The sequence below is a fragment of the Rhinopithecus bieti genome, unplaced genomic scaffold, assembly GCF_001698545.2.
Source record: "Rhinopithecus bieti isolate Rb0 unplaced genomic scaffold, ASM169854v2 scaffold_6908, whole genome shotgun sequence".
Lineage (NCBI taxonomy): Eukaryota > Metazoa > Chordata > Mammalia > Primates > Cercopithecidae > Rhinopithecus > Rhinopithecus bieti.
The window spans coordinates 444,500-464,731 of NW_016805193.1; the positions used below are offsets into that span (position 1 = coordinate 444,500).

General features: G+C 47.2%; 1 protein-coding gene across 5 annotated transcripts in view; it reads right to left on the minus strand.

Annotated features, from left to right (window-relative positions):
• OGDH (oxoglutarate dehydrogenase) overlaps positions 1 to 20,232 on the minus strand; it is a 100,375-nt gene that overhangs the window by 63,023 nt on the left and 17,120 nt on the right. For 4 of the 5 annotated variants that reach the window (XM_017871679.1, XM_017871680.1, XM_017871676.1 and 1 more), the window contains exon 2: positions 19,306 to 19,552. In XM_017871679.1, the coding sequence (XP_017727168.1) occupies positions 19,306 to 19,527 (222 nt within the window). In that variant the 5' untranslated portion in view covers positions 19,528 to 19,552. Of the gene's footprint in view, positions 1 to 8,604; positions 8,608 to 11,834; positions 11,842 to 19,305; positions 19,553 to 20,232 lie in introns of those variants that run through there. The other variant, XM_017871681.1, reaches the window with a different exon arrangement.

The following is a 20,232-nucleotide window of genomic DNA, read 5'->3' on the forward strand; positions in this document are numbered from 1 at the left end:
GGCTCACTGAAACCTCTGCCTCCCAGGTTCAAGCGATTCTTCTGCCTCAGCCTCCTGAGTAGTTGGGATTACAGGTGTCCGCCACTACGCCCAGCTAATTTTGTATTTTTAGTAGAGGACGGGTTTCCACTGTGTTGGCCAGGCTGTCTCGACCTCCTGACCTCGTATCCACCGCCTCGGTCCCCAAAGTGCTGGGATTGACATTGCGTGAGCCATGCGGCCCGGCCTTTAAAATGTTTTTACAGGCCGGGCGCGGGGGGTGGCTCAAGCCCTGTATCCAGCACTTTGGTCGAGGCCGAGACGGGTGGATCACGAGGTCAGGAGATCGACACCATCCTGGTCACACGGGAAACCCCGTCTCTATTAAAAAAAAAAATACAAAAAAAAAATGTTTTTACAAATCAAACTATTGAGGTTTTACTGTTTTTTACCTTGGTGGATTTCTTTGTTACTTGGCTGATTGTAGAAGAGAGATGTGGGGTCTCTTCTGGCACCTCCTCACAAAACCTATTACAGAGCATCTTATACAAATGTAACCCAAACAATCAGGGAACATGAAAAAAGGCTTGCAGACTTTCCTTTTCTTTCCCTTTTATTTTTTGAAGGACCAGGGTGGCTCTGCTGCTCAGGCTGGAGTGGCATGATCTGGGCTCACTGTAAACCCCCACTTTCCAGGACTAAGTGATTCTCCTGTTTCGCCCTCCTGAGTTAGCTGGGACAATGGCATGCACCACCAGCATGGTTAATATTTTTATATTTTTTTTGTGGAGATGAGGTTTCACCATGTTGCCCAGCTTTCTTGAACTCCTGAGCTCAAGTGATCATGCCCGTCTCAGCCTCCCTAAGTGCTAGGTTTATAGGCATGAGCCACCACGCTGGGCCTAAACTTTCTTTTCAAACAGATGCGTTCAAAATGTTTGCTAAAGTTAACCCAAGAGTTTGGAATCTCCAAAGAGATTCTCTCAATCTTCCCTCCATTAAATTGGTTCTCACGAAAACTTAAGTGTTCTCCAACATAAGAAAAGGCAGTATTTCCACCAGAGAAAAAACGGACTTACTCTTACAAGAGAAAACAAGAGGATGTTCAGCATCAAACTCCCTAGGCAAAGTTAAAAGGCTGCCTCCCACTTAGTCCATGACTGGTTCTGTCAAAGGACACAGGGATCAAAAGGTGGCTGTGCACAAACACACTGGACACCCTCAGGTACTTCTGACTTCATGGAGCTTTCCAGCAGGGAGAGAGCTCCCTACATTCTAAGAAGCGAGATGACTGGGACACACGGCATTGGGACATCCATCCTATTGGAAAACAGGTGATGACCAATGACTGCACTTTTGCCTTACCCAGGCCTCCAATAACTTGAGACTTGACCTAAAAGGAGAAGCCCCTCAAATACAGGCAGGCTACTGGGCAGGAGTTTCAGTCTGGCTGTATCCCCTCCTGCACAGCAAGAACCAAGCAGCAACGCTGTCACTGTCATTTTTTTTTTTTTTTTTTTGGGCTAAAACCTAATCAGGCCGGCGCAGGTTAACCTGTACATTCCAGGCATTTGGGAGGCCAAGGTGGGCGGATCACCTGAGGTCAAGGAGTTTGAGACCACCTGGCCAACATGGTGGAACTCTGTTCTTATTAAAGAATACAAAAATTAGCTGGGGTGTGTGGCGCAGGGCCAGCAGTCCCAGCTACTTGGGAGGCTGTGGCATGAGAATCGCTTAAACCCGGAGGCAGAGGTTGCAGTGAGCTGAAGATTGCACCATTGTATTCCAGCCTGGGGCAACAGAGCGAGATCCTGTTTCCAAAAAAAGAAAACAGAAAAAAAAAAGAAAAAGGGCCGGGTGCGGTGGCTCATGCTTGTAATCCCAGGCATTTGGGAGGCCGAGGGCGGATGGATCACTGAGGTTAGGAGATCAAGTCATCCTGGACAACATGATGGAAACCCTGTCCTCTTACTAAAAATGCAAAAATTAGCTGGCATGGTGATGCGTGCCTGTAATCCCAGCTACTCGGGAGGCTGAGCAGGACCAATCACTTGAACCAGGGAGTCGGAGGTTGCAGTGAGCTAGAGATCACACCACTGCACTCCAGCTTGGTGACAGAGTGAGACTCCATCCAGCCAAAAAAAAAAAAAAAAAAAAAACACAAAAAAAAAAAAAAAACCTACAAAAAACATAATCCAAAGTTTTCTTTATCCCAAACTTGCTCCAGTGTTAGAATGTCTATCCTCACACCATGTGACCCGCACCCCAAGTCTAGCTGTGGACACTTACTTAGTTCCCTGGGGCTACAACAAGGTTCATGGATAGGGCATGATCCTCAATCCCAGTAAGTACGAGAGAGCAGCACAACCCAAACTTTATTAAACCCTTAAAACATACTGTCTTTCTTCTACTTCGTAAAACCCATTAAGTGTCCAGAAACACAGGGCGAAGTCACCCAAGTCGCCCAAGAGCAAGACCTTGGATCAAGGGTCTCTCCAGCTGTACAAACAGCCTCCTTTATCCTAGGGGACAATATCCACTTTTGAATTCAGAGCCAAAAGTCATAGCAAAATCACAAGTTTACTTCTTTTCAATAAAATTAGCTTTGAATAACAATTAAAACAGTAAAAAATTAAAAAAAAATAATAGCAACAGTGATAAGTATAGCTAACTTTTACTGAAGCTCTCTGTGGGCTTTTCTAACTTACTTGGAACAACTGGAAAGTCAATCATATTCCCACTGGCAGAATTTATACACAGCAGTCACCACGCAGGGTATTAATAAGGTTAACTGAGCAATAGCAGAGCAACACTTATATAAAGAACTCTGGTCACTCTAGTAATAGTGCCTCTTATCCTAGCTTAACCTTGCCAAAGAGAGCTGGGAGCTTCTGGGCTCAACAATAAAATGAAAGGAATTTCCACAAGGTCAGCTCTCTGGTCCTGAGAGCACAAAGGCTGCAGGACTCGTTCCAGCCTAGGCCCTGGAAAGAGGGCGATCATGATCATCGGGCCTCCTCTCTCTGACCTTCTTTTGTGCTTGGAATAAAACTCCAGGTGATTTTCAATTGGCTGAGGACAACTGCACAGACGGAAATTCAGCGCATGCTGGAGGCGGTCAGAAAAAAACTGGTTCATACCGGTACTGCTGAGCTGCTGGGAATCCCCGGGAAGGAAAATGCTGGGAATGCAACTTCTGCAGCCTTTCCCTTATTCATCTTACACCACGCATCCCATTCACTCTCCGGTCGGCTCAGTTCCCGCACCACTGGGGGAGCACCCTGCCCCACCTTCAAAGAGCCCATTCTGTCTCCAGGACTGGGTGAGCCTGCACACCCAACAACAGCAAGCCCTCTTTGCACCAAGACCTAGAGGTATACTGAAAGGTTTTTGAATTTGAGTGATAGAATGCTTTGTGTCGAGTGTAGTGACTGCATATATTTGGCAAAACCTACTGCACTAAACACTTAAAACAAGTGAATTTTAATGTATGTAAGTTAAACCTCAAAAAAGTTTATTTATTCAAAAAGGCTTTGAAAATGAAGGTCATTTTTTGGCCTACAGGCTTCACCTCCCAACAGATGTGGCAGCAGGAAGCCAGACCTGCCCAAGTACCAGAGCTCCCAGCCACCCAATGGCCCCACCCCTCCCTGTATGAGTCACCAGTGGGGCCACTTCCTTCCTGGCGGGGGGCCAGATGCCACAGTCCATCCCCCACTCTCTTTCCACTTCCCTGTTGTCCTGCAACCCTGCATCTCTCCAATATCTTCCACTCTCCCCAAGGAGATACCTCTTCTCCAGCTCCTTAAACTACCCACCTCTGCCTCATCCTCTGAGCACCTGAATCTGGATCTGCCTTCCATGACCCCTGGCTTTAGGTTCCAGGGGACCTGCAGAGCCCTCCCTGTCCACCTGCTCCCATGCCCCGGCACCATGCTCCTTCCTTCCCCCAGGCCTGGCAGCTACCCTTCTTTCCATGGGATGTTTGTCCTCTCCCTACACATGGTCGCTTAGCTTTGTCACTATCTAGGAGAGGGTTTCCCCTTCTGATATTCCCAGCCCTTACTGTATACTCATCTCAACCTGAGATCTCTCCCCTGCTGTCTGTCCCCATCCTGGGGGATAAATCGAGACTAGGCTGAGTCACTGACCAGCCAGTGCAAAGGGAAGCCCCTTCGAAACGAAGAGAAAGCTTCTGGAAGTGAGAGCCAAAGCATGTCCCATCTAATTCCCATGGAGCATGAAGAGACACCTGGAAGGGATAGAAGCCCACTCACTGGAAGGTGGCACCTGGTGGCTGATGGCTCACTGAGAACCTGAGCTGAGTCAGGCAACCTCAGCTCTACTAACTGAGTGAGAAAAATAAGCCTGTTGGTTTAAGTTGCCTAAGCTGCATTTTCCCTTTCTTCCAGCCAAATTTATTCCTAATTATTCCTTGCTGTTGCCTGGATGTCCCGGAACCGCAGTCTGATGTGGGCAGGGGCAGTGACTTCTACTTCTAGAAACATTCCAAGTGACAAAGCAGAAGTGAAAAGGAGAAAGCACAGTAATGGGGAAAATCAGACTTAAGAATACACAATCTAATAGCCAGCTACCATCAAAAACACTGAAGACAAAAGTTTCCTATAACAGAAATAGTTTTTCACTCATGAGAAATGGAGGCAGTCAGACTTTGGCTTCTTTATGAAGTAAGTGTGGTATTTGGGTCTTACTTTAGTACTTGGCTCAGGGTGGTGACATGGACTTCTGAGTCACAGTGACGTACGCGGGTGTGCCCAGCTCCACACCCAAGTTGCAACCCATCACTAGTGTTATTCACCTCTCCAATCTCTTAATTGGCTTCTGTTGCACAACTAATAACGTAAGGAAAATATCTGTCCCCTTGCCTTGCCCCAAATATACAGTCACAGACAGTTAATTCTCTGGCCATTCAATGACAATGTCACGGATAAGGGAAAAAAGGTTAAAATGTGAAGGTAAGTGGGCAAGGCTGTAAATGACATTCAAGGGGCAGGAAGCTGCCAGAAAAGGTGAGCCAGAAGGAGTGAGGGGTCCTGGGCCAGGGGAGCGGTGAAGGAAACTACTCATTTCCAGGAGGCCAACTTCTGAGCCCTACAAGGGACTATGGGATTCTGATGAAGTTCTCACCACACATAAACATTTTCCTAAGAGTGTCAGATGTGTGAAGGATGTACCATGTCAAAAAATGAATACCTTTTTTTTTTTGAGACAGAGTCTGGCTCTATCGCCCAGGCTGGAGTGCAGTGGTGTCATCTTGGCTCACTGCAACTACCCCCCAACCCTCATTCCAGTTTCAAGTGATTCTCCTGCCTCAGCCTCCCCAGTAGCTGGGATTACAGGCACTGCCATCATGTCTGGCTAATTTTTGTATTTTTAGTAGAGACGGGGATTCACCATGGTGGACAGGCTGGTCTCGAACTCCCGACCTCAGGTGATCCACCCGCCTCAGCCTCCCAAAAGGGCTGGGATTACAGGCGTGAGGCACCATGCTGGGCCAATGAATGCCATTATTTCTAAAAATCCAATAATTCTCATTCAATTCAACAAATATCTATTAACTATATGTGGCATACTATAAGATTTGTGAACAGGAAGACGACTAAAATGAGCTTCTTACTCTCAATAAGAATAAGAAAAACCAGTAAACGTGTAAATTCAAAGAATGGATCCAAGTGCTGAGAAACGAAGAGTAAGACAAGTGGGGTAGGAGAGGAAAGCAAGGCTGCTCTGAGGAGGGGTCCATGGTCTGAGCCCTAAAGGCAGGGTAAGGCCTGAGGAGACTGACGAGGAGAGAGAAGACATTTGGCCAAAGAGAACAGACAGCGGGAGCACCTAGCCAGTGCCCGTCCACCACGTGCTGACTCATGGTACTGCCACATGCAGGGTGTACAGATGGTTAAGAAACCAGGCTGGGCAGGTGAGCTGGAACCAGGCTGCAGGTGAGTGAAAAAGAACACGGGAGATTAAGGAGAAAACCACTAACCACCCCCAAGAGGAGCAAACACCTGACCAGGGTAGTGGCTGACCTTTGCCACCAAATGGCATCAGAGGGAGGGGTGGTTCGCAGGCAGGGAGCTTGTGTACCCCCCACCCCACCCACCACCAACTTCCCATGAGTGGGTCTGATCATCAACTTGTTGCTGAGATGACTTAAACATGATAGATTTCAGCAGTAAATAATTTTTACATTCTGGATGAAATGAAACCAGACCTCCTATTTAATTTTGGGTAACTAAAGGCACTTAGCTGTAATAAATGAAGCTCTGTTTTCCAAGTCAAAAGACACTGCTACCCAAGCTCCCACAGACTCAGAACTCTATTCAACCACAATGCACTTTCCTCACAGTGGCCAGTGCTCTTTCTTCGAAGGAAGCTCTTGAAAGGCTGGAAACACCTCAATGCTCTCTGCATGTGGCAGGTGCTTACCCAACCTTTACCAAATTAAATTCCGATGGTATTCAGCCTCCTTTTTGGGGGAACAGCCTGACAAGTACAGGGTTCCACCCTGGGAGAGTCTGAGTCCAGGGGTGCCCCTCACTGCAGCAGAGGTGCTGACCTCAGCAGGTGCCACTCTGCTAACCAAGGAGCACTTGTCTGTTCCCACACATCAGCAGCTACACGCAACAGACTCCGCCTTCCTGAGTCAGCAGTTGGGAGTCTCGAGGGCCAAGCTCCCGGCAAATCCTTGGTTGTGAGGTTTCCAATAGGTAGGGCTTCCTATTTCTGAGGGTGGCTAAGATACCATCTGACATCCCTTCCCCCAGCAGTAGTCGACACCCACCGTCAAGCAGGATGGTGCTCTACAGCCCTCGGTGCCCACTCATAGACCAGCAGGACTGACTGTGGCCACCTCCTGGGTCCCCAGGCCCTAGGTCTGCCTCCTATGGGCTGCATGAGGATTCGGGAAGTTGCTTCAGTTCTCTGGCCTGTTTTCTTGTCCACAAGTCTCAAACACAGGCTATTTAAGATGATGGCCCTGCATTTGCACAGCTTTATAAATTTTAAAATTTATAAAGTCCGGCCAGGTGTGGTGGCTCACGCCTGTAATCCCAGCACTCTGGGAGGCGGAGGCGGGAGGATCACGAAGTCAGGAGATTGAGACCATCCTGGCCAACATGGTGAAACCCCGTCTCTACTGAAAATACAAAAATTAGCTGGACGTGGTGGCACGTGCCTGTAGTCCCAGTTACTCGGGAGGCTAAGGCAGAAGAATAGCTTGAATCAGGGAGTCCAGGCTGGTGACAGTGAGACTCCGTCTCAAAAAAAAATTTTTTTATAAAGTCCTTGTACATATACTTGCATTTGTTCAAGAAGCTGATGGGGAACATGAGGAGAGTGTTACAACTTAGCCGAAGCTCTATGACTATGGGTGGCTCTGGACTGATGAGACCACTTCGTCTCATCTATCCATAGCCCCTACAGACACCATTCCTACAGCTGCCCTCCCTACTCCACCTCAGCCACAGAACAAGTCCTACCCACACACACCGCTAACCTTGGTCACCACGTTACTGCCACCTTGTCTAAATAATGCAGGGCACGGGTGGGGCAGGCTCTGGTCTCCTTGCTGCATGGAGCCACACCCAGGCTGAAAGGCAATCACTTAGGTGATAAGTTGATGAGGCCCAGCACTATCCACACAACCTCACTTATTAAGTTCTGACACTATGCTTTTTAATTGCTATAAATATGAACTACAGGGCACCACGTAACCAAGGAACACGGGCGTATGGCTCTCCTTTCAGCTCATTCTAATCTAGCCAAGCTGATAAAAAGTCAGCTGCTGGGCACCACGTGACCAGCCTGCCTGGAGTTCACCCAGTGCTGCTGTAAGGGGCAGGCCTCCCATCCCGGCCTCAGTGTATAGACCAACAACTCATTCCTTTCCTGCACACAACACAGGGCAGGCCTGCATGACCTCTGCCACTCCTTCCAATGCTGCCCAGGAAATGGCCCTAAATGTGTGGGCCAGAGCCTTTCCTGAATAAGATTTAAAACCCATATGTGTCACTGCCCTGAACGTCCAAACAGGGTACTCCCTATTGGGGAGACCTGCGGATGGAATGCCCACCTCCGAGCCTTCAGCAAATGATTTCTGCTGTTGGGCTAAGCACAAGTCTCCAAAGAAAATGTGCAGATGGTAGAGCTGGACTCTGCACCTTCCATCAATGCAGGCCTTGCTCAGACCTTGACTAGGCCAGAGTACCACCTACCACCCTTCCGCCTATGAAGCAAAAACAAGGTAGGGCACTGCAATCCAGGCCTGCTGAGCTGCCACTACAGACTGTTGATACTGAAGCCAGTTAAGAATGGGCTTCTATTTAGGTATTCTTCAATTAAGGAAACCACATGCTCCATTATAGCAATGCTTAGTCATTAAAGGTGACAGAATATTTCTGAACAATCTCTCTTATCTTCTCTCTGTACAGGTGTAAATAAAACATCAATAAACTTCCAAGATTAGCAAAGAACAGCTCCTTCAGCTCTGCCGTATGGAATCTACTGATATCAGAATATTTGCTGGGACTCTGCACTAGACTAAAGGTGGCTGCTCTATCAGGGTCATTATGAAAAGGGCTGTGGAGGACTGTCCAGTGGCCACACCTTCTCCTCTCCCCAGATGGATGTCCCTAAGGGCTCTCTGTGACTTGCTCTAACCTAGGTAATGGGGTAGGCAGTAGCAGTGTATGGTCTGGACCTAGGCCTCAAAGGCCCCACAGCCTTTCCTTTCCCTGTCTGGAGCTACTCTAGGACTTTTTGTGCAGGAATTGCTCTGGTCTACTGGAGGATGGCAGGGCCCAGTGAACAGCCAGCACAAACTGCCAGACACATCAGAGGCCTTCATAACTTCTAGCCTGGTATGAGCCTCAGCTCCAAGGGAGCTGGCAGTGGGAGGAGTGGGGAAACCTAGCCAACCCACAGAGTCATGAGACATGCTACACTGGTGCCAAGTTTTGGGGTGGTTTGTTATACAAACATTCATGGAAACCAGACTTTTCACTGCATGAAAAGATGACATCCAAGATACTGTGATCACTTTCTCACAGTCTTTTTGACATCCCTCAGGAAATAAGAACACTTAAAACTACCCAGATCTGCACACAATGGCACATGTTATCAGCTCTCACAATTGCAACTCTCAAGGGAGGTGGGGAAGACCCACAATCTGGGGTCACCTGTGGTCATCTGGTTGAGGCCTGCCTCATCTGTCCTCAATAATTATGCAACCCTATTTGGGGGAACCCCCATTCATCTATGCAAAGCACCTGCTACAGGGTTTCAGACCGAATACCACGTGACTGACCACTCAAAGAGAGGGTTCTAAAAGCTATCTCCTCACCTCACAATCCATTCATGGATGTGAAGAGATATGAGAATCTCAAAGCCCTCAAACCTCCCTCCAAGGGAGTTTTGGATGGGGAGGGGAGCCAGAGAACAGTAACCTAGAGACTAAACAGACTATTTTTTAATAACATGACTTCATCTGAAAAACTGACACTAACCTTTTAGTAATTTCTCACTGCCACCCAGCTTCAGACTGTGCGGGGAAGCTGAGCTGCCTCTGACTTACAAAGTATGGCTCTTTCATTTCCTCAAAGGCAAGCACCTGTGGACACCTGTGCTACAGAATGGAACTCACTGGAACAATTTGCTCCTTTTCACTCTTGGAGTCTACTTTCCCATTAAGGTTTTTTTTTGTTTTTTGTTTTTTTTTTTGACACGGAGTCTCGCTCTGTCACCCACGCTAGAGTGCTCAATCTTCGCTCCCTACAAGCTATGCCTCCCGGGTTCATGCCATTCTCCTGCCTCAGCCTCCCAAGTAGCTGGGACTACAGGCGTGTGTTACCACGCCCAGCTATTTTTTGTATTTTTAGTAGAGACGGAGTTTCACCGTCTTAGCCAGGATGGTCTCGATCTCCTGACCTCGTGATCTGCCTGCCTTGGCCTCCCAAAGTGCTGGGATTACAGGTGTGAGTCACTGTGCTTGGCCCCATTAGGGTATTTTTGATCTCTCTCCCCTTTCCTTTAATTTCTGACATTAAACAAAAAAAAAAATTTTTTTTTTTTTTTTTGCTTTAAGTACAGTACAAAAGGATAATCATTAAAAACATCCACCAGGCAGATCATGAGGTCAGGAGATTGAGACCATCCTGGCTAACATGGCAAAATCCCATCTCTACTAAAAATACAAAAAATTAGCCGGGTGCAGTGGCACACTCCTGTGGTCCCAGCTACTCGGGAGGCTGAGGCAGGATAATCACTTGAACCTGGGAGGTAGAGGCTGCAGTGAGCCGAGATCGTGCCATTGTACTCTAGCCTGGGCGACAGAGTGAGAGTCTGTCTCAAAAAAACAAAAAAACATCCACCAGGCACAGTGGCTCACGCTTTTAATCCCGGCACTTTGGGAGGCCAAGGCAGGAGGACAGCTTGAAGCCAGGAGTTTGAGATCAGCCTGGGCAAAAAAACAAGACCCTGTCTCTACAAAAAAGTTAAAATATTAGTCAGGCATGGTGGTGTGCACCTGTAGTCCCAGCTATTCAGGAAGCTGAGGCATGGAGGAGTGATGGGGGAGTGGATCACTTGAGCCCAGAAGTTTGAGGCTGCTACCATGGTGCCACTGTACTCCAGTATGGGTAATGGAGACCCTATCTCAAAAAGAAAAGCTCCAAAAGATGCAGTGATCCTCATTTGGAGTACCCTCTCTCCTCCCACCAGCCTCAGTGACCTCGTATGCCTGCTGTCCTGGCCTCAGTCCCTCCTGCTCTTGGGGATCCCAACTCCTCCTGCACCACATCCTCAAACTTGCTCTCCTTCTACCTGCTGAGGGGTCCACGCTCCCACAGCACACAACAAACACCTCTTGGTTTGATCTTGGAACCTCCCCATTTACTTCACAACCCAAACTTTTGCTCTTTTCTTGCTGCATCTGGCTCCTGGCCCTGAAGTCTGCGTCCATGCCCCTGCTGAGTGACTGTGAGCCCCTGTTGGGCTCCTTCACAGCACAGCATAATGTACTTCCCTTCAGAAGCTCAGTAGGTTCTATTAGAATTTAAACTGTTTTTAATTTTTTTTATTTTTTTCATTTTTAAGGGCCGGTGGGGAGAGAGAGAAAGGAGAGACAAAGGAAAGAGAGAAGGGGGTGGCGGCGGGCAGACAGAGAGAGAAGAGAGAGGTAGAATTTTAACCGTTGTTCAAACTTATTTAATCATCCTGCTAGGATGACAGGGCAAGACTGCTTTTCCTCTTGCAGCCGCCACTCAGCACAGTCTTCGAACACAGCTGTCATGAGCTGCAAACTACCACACAAGAGAGGGTGCTGCTTCATGCTTCCTGTTGTTTCAAAGAGGTTATAATTTTATCACCCTAAATAAACCATAAATGCAAACTGCTTAAGAGTGAAATACTGTGCTAAAGTTGGAGAAGGCGCACTCAGTCAGTTTAGCTGATTTAACATAAAAAGCCACAAGTGCTGAGATTGCTCTTAACACGTGAAGTTAAAGATTAGCAAGTGGCGGGGGGAGAGTGGGAGAAGAATGAGGGTTGAAAAATTACCTATTGGGTACAATGTTCATTATCTGGGTGACGGGTATACTAGAAGCCCATTCCCACCATTACTTAACCTACCCATGTTACAAACCCACACATGTACCTCCTGAATCTTCAAAAACAAAAAATCATCAAGGGGTAACTTCAAAGCTCGTCGCCGAAACCCCATTTACGTAGACCATGCAGTTTATGTATACAGTCAGCCCTCCATATCTGTGGGTTCTGCATCCATGGATTCAACCAAACGTGGACTGAAAACAGTTGGAAAAAAACTGTCTGTACTGAACATGTACACTTTTTTTTCCTGTTATTATTCTCTAAACCAGGGATCCCCAACCCTCAGGCCATGGACCAGTACTAGTCATTGGCCTGTTTGGAACCAGGTTGCACAGCAGGAAGTGAGCAGCAAGGGAGCATTACCACCTGAGCTCCGCCTCCTGTCACATCAGCGGGGTATTAGATTCTCACAGGAGAGCCAACAGGATTGTGAGCTGCGCATGCAAGGGATCTAGGTTCACTCCTTATGAGAATCTAACTAATGCCTGATGATGTGAGGTGGAACAGTTTCACTGCGAAACCATCCTCCCCTGATCCCTCAGCCCATGGAAAAACCGTCTTCCATGAAACTGGTCCCTAGTGCCAAGAGTTGGGGACTGCTGCCACAACAATGAAGTATAACAACTACTTGCATAGCATTTACCTTGTATTAGGTATTACAAGTAATCTAGAGATGATTTAAAGTATACAGGAGAACATGCATAGTTTATATTTCATTTTACAGAAGGGACATGAGCATCCTTGGATTTTAGAATCCTCAGTGTGCCCTGGAACCAATCCCCTACAGACACCGAAGAATGACTACATGTATTTCTGATAAGTCATTCATAAATCAATTACATACAACATTAAAATACTCAAAATGTATTCCAACCACCCAACTGGCATTGCCTAAAATGCCTTGTGAATTACTCCCAGAAATAAACAACTTGAGTGGCACCAAAGTGTTCTGCAGATTTTTCAACACAGCTGTTCCTTGTCACATGAACATATCAGATCTCCTTATGAGCACGTCATACTTCCACATACCCACTGTGGGAAGCCCCTTCACCGCACATGCAGCAGCTAGGAGGGTAACTTGGAGCAGGGCTCCTGCCAAGGGAGGAGCCCCAAGCCAGGACAGAACCGTGGGTACCACAGTCCTATTTTTCAAAGTGAGACCAAGGCAGTTTCAACACTGCAGAGTTGAAAAGGCCGATATCACCCCATAATGGGACAGTGTGTGTATCTGTGCTTTTCCTCCACTTAGTTTCACTCATAGAAAATACCAGTACTAGCCGGGCGCAGTGGCTCACGCCTGTAATCCCAGCACTTTGGGAGGCTGAGGCGGGCGGATCACAAGGTTAGGAGATCGAGACCATCCTGGCTAACACGGTGAAACCCTGTCTCTACTAAAAATACAAAAAAATTAGCCGGGCGCGGTGGTGGGCGCCTGTAGTCCCAGCTACTCCGGAGGCTGAGGCAGGAGAATGGCGTGGGCCCGGGAGGCGGAGCTTGCAGTGAGCTGAGATCCGGCCACTGCACTCCAGCCTGGGTGACAGAGCAAGACTCCGCCTCAAAAAAAAAAAAAAAAGAAAATACCAGTACTATGTTTCATAAGCATGGAAGGAAGAAGCAGAACGGTGTCGACAGATGAGCATCGAGGCCAGACTTAGCAGTGGGCCAATACCCTGCACCTGTAATCTGAACACATAGAGCCCCTCCCTCCTGCAGCGACCACATGTACACACTTTAGGAGCTGACATGTGAAAAGTACAAAAAGAAAAAACCATCAAAAAATGGGCATCAGGCATGGTGGCTCACGCCTATAATCCCAGCACCTTGGGAGGCCTGGGTGGGTGGATCACCTGAGGTCGGGAGTTTAAGACCAGCCTGGCCAACATGGTAAAACCTCGTCTTTACTAAAAACACAAAAATTAGCCAGGCGTGATGGCACACGTCTGTAATTCCAGCTAGCTGGGAGACTGAGGTACGAGAATTGCTTGAACCCAGGAAGCAGAGGTTGCAGTGAGCTGAGATCGTGCCACTGCACTCCAGACTGGGCGAGACTCATCTCAAAAAAAAAAAAAAGAAAAGAAAAAAGAAATGGGCATCAGTTAACAAGAACAGGGAGGCAGGCTTTAGGGAGCTGGGCAGGGCAGAGGAAGGCACAGAGCAGAAGAAGAGCCCGGAGGTACAAAGCAAGCTGTGGGAAAGCCAAATGGCTAAGAGGGCCTAGAAGAAAAGCAGGGCCAATGATGGCACCCTCAAGGCAGCCGCTGAAGGCACTGTTGGGAGAAGAACAGGCCCCAGCTCCTTCCACTCCCTCAGGACCTAATCCTGGCTCTCCTCAGCAGGGCCAGAACCTGGCAGATGCATTACAAGGAACTTGACATCATGCTACAGCTGTAAGTGGGCACCTGTCCCTACAAAACAAAATGAGACCAACACCCAGACTCATGGGGGCTTAGCAGTTCTCAATTACCTGTTTGTCTTAAACATTATTAACAAGGATAAATTAGCTCTGTGTCTTAAAGACATAAATAAAGGTAAGATGTCACCATTTGATGTGACCTCAAACGTGCTGAGACCCTAATGAGGAAGGCTTCATATGCTGACAGCCCAGGCCACTGCTGAAGGTTCTTAAGAGCGGTCAGTGAGGAACACAAATGCCAGACTATAACAGAGACAAAAGTCTAGGATAGGACCAAAGGTAGGAACAAAAGGGAGATGGCAGATGGTCCTACCACAGAGACAGACCTAGGTCAGCTAGTTAACCAGATACTGCTCTGGGGAGCGGGTTTAGGGTAAAAAAGGTACTTGTAGCTATGATTTGCTAAAATATTTTACCACAAATACAATTTTCATAACAGTTAAGCATTTTAAGAGTAAAAGTTTTTTTTAAGAGGCTGGGTGTGGTGGCTCATGTCTGTAATCCCACAACTTTGGGAGGCCAAGGTGGGAGGACTGCTTGAGCCCAGGAGTTCAAGACCAGTCTGGTTAACACAGAGAGACTCCGTCTCTATTTACATTTTTTTATTTTTTTAAACATTTTCTATTTTATTTTTATTAATAGAGACAAGGTCTCGCCATGTTGCCTAGGCTGGTCTCAAATTCCTGGGCTCAAGTAATCCTCCTGCCTCAGCCTCCCAAAGTGTAAGGATTACAGGCATGACTCCTACTTATATTAAAAGTTTTAATTAAAAAATAAATTAAATTAAAATAAAGAATACAACAACCAATTATAAAGTATAAAACCAAATGTAAAAAAATAAGTAAAATAAAAATTAAAAAACAAAACAAAACAAATGTAAAAGGACAGCTTTAAGAGAAGAGTAAATATTTAAACATGGACTGAGAAAAAATTCTATTAGAGAATTAGCCTGTTAAAGTTTGTTGGGAGTGGTTATGAAAACATTTACTTATCAGTTAGTTACACTGATGCATTTATGCCAGAAATGACACAGGTCTGGAATTTGCCTTAAAATACTCCAGTGTCTACTCCTCAAACCCCAAACAAACCAACAAATAAAAAAGTCACTGGGGTAGGGAACAGATTTTTAAAAGATCTGCAAAAGGTAGACAGCTGTTGAAGCTGCGTGACCAGTCTCCTCACAAGGTTTATCATCTACTCTTCTCTCTACTGCTATGTATGCTTAGAAACACTATAACACAGATTTAAAAGTAACAGTGGGGCTGGGTGCAGTGGCTCATACCTGTAATCCCAGCAGTTTGGGAGGCAGAGGTGGGCACTGATTGAGGTCAGGAGTTTGAGACCAGCCTGGCCAACATGGTGAAACCCCGTCTCTACTAAAATACAAAAATTAGCCGGGTGTGGTGGCATGTATCTGTAATCTCGGCTACTCAGGAGACTGAGGCACGAGAATCACTTGAAACAGGAGGTGGAGGTTGCAGTGAGCAGAGATCACCTCACTACACTCCAGCCTGGGCGTGAGTGCAGGCTGGGCGTGAGACTCTGTCTCAAAAAAACAAATAAATAAAATAAATAAAAATAAAAATAACAACGGGAAAGTGTGCCAAAGGACAGGAGGGGAAGATGTTGAGTTTGTTCCTTTTCTGCTGTATATGAGTTTAGTCCTTGCAGGCCCCGTTAAGCTCTCTGAAAATAAGTACGGAATCCGACCTCAGGACATTTCTGATGTTTAAGCAGAAGATGAGATAGATGATCTATCTAAATCCTACAGCACTTCTAATTGTATTATCTCTATTTAAACAATTATTATCTCTATTTAAACTATGTGTTCTAAAATAAGAGCACAAATAAAGTAAAATAGCCCTAAGGCTATGGATCCTAACCTTTCATGGGTGACACATGCTTTGAAAATTGGACAGAAGCTATGGATTATCTCCCTTGAAAAACATGCACACAGCCAGGCGCTGTGGTTCACGCCTGCACTTTGGGAGGCCAAGGCAGGTGGATCATGAGGTCAGCAGTTCAAGACCAGCCTGACTAACATGGTGAAACCCCGTCTCTATTAAAAATACAAAAATTAGCCGGGCGTGGTGGCACAGGCCTGTAATCCCAGCTACTCAGGAGGCTAATGGCAGGAGAATCGCTTGAGCCTGGGAGGCAGAGGTTGCAGTGAGCTAAGATCACACCACTGCCCTCCAGCCTGAGCGACAGAGTGAGACTCTGTATCAAAAAAAAAAAAAAAAAAAAAGACAAAGAAAGAAAAACATGCACACACCACATACTGGGCCTAATTCAACTTAAAGAGGACCCACCTTGTCGTCTGGGATGGCAGAGGAGTGATGAAGTCCCTGCCAGATGACAACCGGGATTGCTGGAGGGCACGCCCACTGACTTAACCATCCTGTCCCCTCCCCTCTACAAGCAGGGAGGAGTAGGGCATGCATGTGAGTACCACACTGTGCCCCCTGGAGATTCCTGCCAACAGAAACAGGCAAAAAGACACAAAGCCAGCATGCCCTGACAAAAACCATCTTCAAAAGCTTCCAGCAGGAGCAGCTATGATGGCAGCAGGCCCAGTGTCCACAGCACTGTGGCCACACCGCTCACAGAGTGCACCTCTTACCCATGAATCACTGAGGACCAAACCTTCACAAGGACATGCAGTCTCAGCCAGGTGCTCTTCACCTTTCAGACACTAGGCACTGTCATTTAGGAGCTACTGACTCCAAATCCTAACATCACTGAAAACAACTTGGTTGGTTCCAAGAAAAGGTTATGTTTGAGAAAAGGAAGGTAAAAGAATAGGCCTGTGTGGCCGGGCGCGGTGGCTCAAGCCTGTAATCCCAGCACTTTGGGAGGCCGAGACGGGCGGATCACGAGGTCAGGAGATCGAGACCATCCTGGCTAATACGGTGAAACCCCGTCTCTACTAAAAAATACAAAAAACTAGCCGGGCGACGAGGCGGGCGCCTGTAGTCCCAGCTACTCGGGAGGCTGAGACAGGAGAATGGCGTGAACCCGGGAGGCGGAGCTTGCAGTGAGCTGAGAGCCGGCCACTGCACTCCAGCCTGGGCGGCAGAGCAAGACTCTGTCCAAAAAAAAAAAAAAAAAAAAAAAGAATAGGCCTGTGCACATAACAGTCCTTGATTCTGAAACCTCAGGGCTCAGTTTTATTCTAGATATAATCTACAGCTGTAGTGTGTGTGTGTGTGTGTGTGTGTGAAATCTGCCACAATCTGCAACCACAGTCTTCAGTAACATCCATGACATTAAAAGCAGGGGCCAGTTTCACAGAGCACTTCTTTTGGGTAATTTGTTTACAGACTAGGGAAATAAACTACAGATTTCTTACAGAAAACCAGGTCTCACCTTGCCCAGGAAGCAATGCTGCTCCTAGGTTGCCATGGAAACAGGGAAGGATTGGGTTAGAGTCCCACCATTGCTGGGCAATAAGGCTGAGACAAAGGGGCATTCCTGAAAAAATGGGACCTGGTGGCCCAGCAGTCACGGGAATATACGCCCCCCTGCATCTTTTTTTTTTTTTTAAATTTCAGAGACAGGGTCTCCCTCTGTTGCCCAGGATGGAGTGCAGTGGCACCATCATAGTGCACCATAACCTTGAATTCCTGGGCCTCAGCAATCCTCCCGCCTCGGCCTGTGGAGTAGCTGGAACTGCAGGTATGTGCCACCACACCTAGCTAAATTAAAAAAAAACAATTCCTACACTAATACTCAAAGGGAAAGCTTGTTAACAGGAGCCCAGTGGAAGCAGACTACCTTTTGGCGATAAGCCCCCAAGATTCAAGAGTAGGAAAAAAAGCCAAATTCACAGTGAAGATAAGCAATGTTGGCTAGGCACAGCCTCCAAGCTGAGTGCCTTGCTCATGCTACCTCCTTTCATTCTCCCAACCTCTTGCAGATGAGGCACAGGAGCTTAGAAATGCTGGGACTCACCCTCTTATTACTATACTACGCTGCTTTCCCAATTCCTTCAGGAGGCTGGCTGCTTTCCCTGAAAATCAAGGAGTGGTTAGCGAAACCTATAAATATTCACTGGCTCAGGCCGGGCGCGGTGGCTCAAGCCTGTAATCCCAGCACTTTGGGAGGCCGAGGCGGGCGGATCACGAGGTCAGGAGATCGAGACCATCCTGGCTAACATGGTGAAACCCTGTCTCTACTAAAAAAAATACAAAAAACTAGCCGGGAGAGGTGGCGGGCGCCTGTAGTCCCAGCTACTCGGGAGGCTGAGACAGGAGAATGGCGTAAACCCGGGAGGCGGAGCTTGCAGCGAGCCGAGATCCGGCCACTGCACTCCAGCCTGGGCGACAGAGCGAGACTCCGTCTCAAAAAAACAAACAAACAAACAAACAACAACAACAAAAAAATTCACTGGCTCAAAATAGAATAAAGGAATTCTGTCACAAGGCATGACTTGGCCAGGCGTGGTGGATCATGCCTGTAATCCCAGTACTTTGGGAGGCCAAGATGGGTGGATCACTTAAGGCCAGGGGTTCGAGACCAGCCTGGCCAAGAGAGTAAAATCCCATCTCTACTAAAAATACAAAAACTAGTCAGGCGTGGTGACGTGTGCCTGTAGTCCCAGCTACTTGGGAGGCTGAGGCACAGGAATCTCTTGAACCCAGGAGGCGGAGGTTGCAGCAAGCCGAGATTCCGCCACTGCACTCCAGCCTGGACAACAGCGGGACTCTGTCTCAAACAAAACAAAACAAACAAAAACAAAAACAAAAAAAACAAGACATGACTTACATCAGCAATCATGTGGTGAAAAGTTTAGAAAATGCCCTTATATGTAATACAGAAAAGTTAGAAACAAACAGGAAAAAAATAGGAACATAATGATCTAAAAGGCCATTCATACAGAAATTACATGAGGTGACTAAGGCATGTTACATATGAAAGTATCCTCTCCAGACAGAATGGAGGAGCTTCCTAAGGTCCTGCTCTTTTCCACACACGTTCTTTCTTTCTTTCTTCTTTCTTCAGAGGCTTCATCCTGAAGCAGCCCTTGCGGAGATTCTGGAGGGTCACACACATGCTTCTTCACATCCTTGTAGAGTTAAGTGCAGTGTCTACCGCTGGATGCCAATCCAGGGACCATGGCTTCTGCTGGGGCCATGCTGGGTCCGATACAGATGCGGTGGTTGGTACGGCGCTTCAGTTGCCTGCCTGCCCGCTGACTCCTCAGGACGCACACACTTACCTGGTGACCAGTCGGGAACAGGCCAACGCACCAACATGAGGTAGACCCACGGCCCTGCGAGCCTTACCTTATGTACACTTTTGGGGTTTTCCAGCCAAGCACAGTACATCTCCTCCACATAGTTCGAACTAGTCCCACTGAGAAAGGGCTCAGCAGCAACGGGTGCAGAATAGCACCGAATCTGTTGAAATGTCCTAGCTGCTGCTGGTCTGTTTTGTGAAAATGTCTTAACAGTCTGGGAAGCCGTCAACGGCCTCAACTTAGCAGCACAAGTCCTTAAATGAAACATTTTGTCCTGAAGTTTTCACAACTGCCTGTATAAAAAATAAAAAAAAAAAAAGGAAAGAAAGAAAGATTTTAAAATGAGCATTTAAGAGACAAGGCTACTAGATCCTGATGCTCTAGAGAAAGGATAATTTTTTAAAAAAAGGTACTAGAAAAAAACAAAAAACAAAAAAACAAAACTTGTTCAACTCTTAACTGTTGAGGAGAAAGACCCTGGCCTATAAATACATTCACAAGAATACTACCTGCTCAGTGCCACCAGTTCACACGCACAACAGAGCCGTGACTGTGTGAAACTCACACACACTCTTGCACCTACTAACACAGGATGCCTGTGCTAGCCCAATAAAGGTTAGTGCACAGTTGCAGATATTACCATCTTCACTTAAAAATTTAAATCTCAGCCAGACTCAGTGGCTCACGCCTGTAATCCCAGCACTTTGGGAGGCCGAGGTGGGCGGATCACAAGGTCAGGAGATCGAGACCATCCTGGCCAACATGGTGAAACCACATCTCTACTAAAAATACAAAAATCAGCTGGGTGTGGTGGTGTGCGCCTGTAGACCCAGCTACTTGGGAGGCTGAGGCAGGAAAATTGCTTGAACCTGGTAGGCAGAGGCTGCAGTGAGCCGAGACTGCACCACTGTACTCCAGCCTGGCAACAGAGTGAGACTCTGTCTCAAAATAAATAAATAAATAAATAAATAAA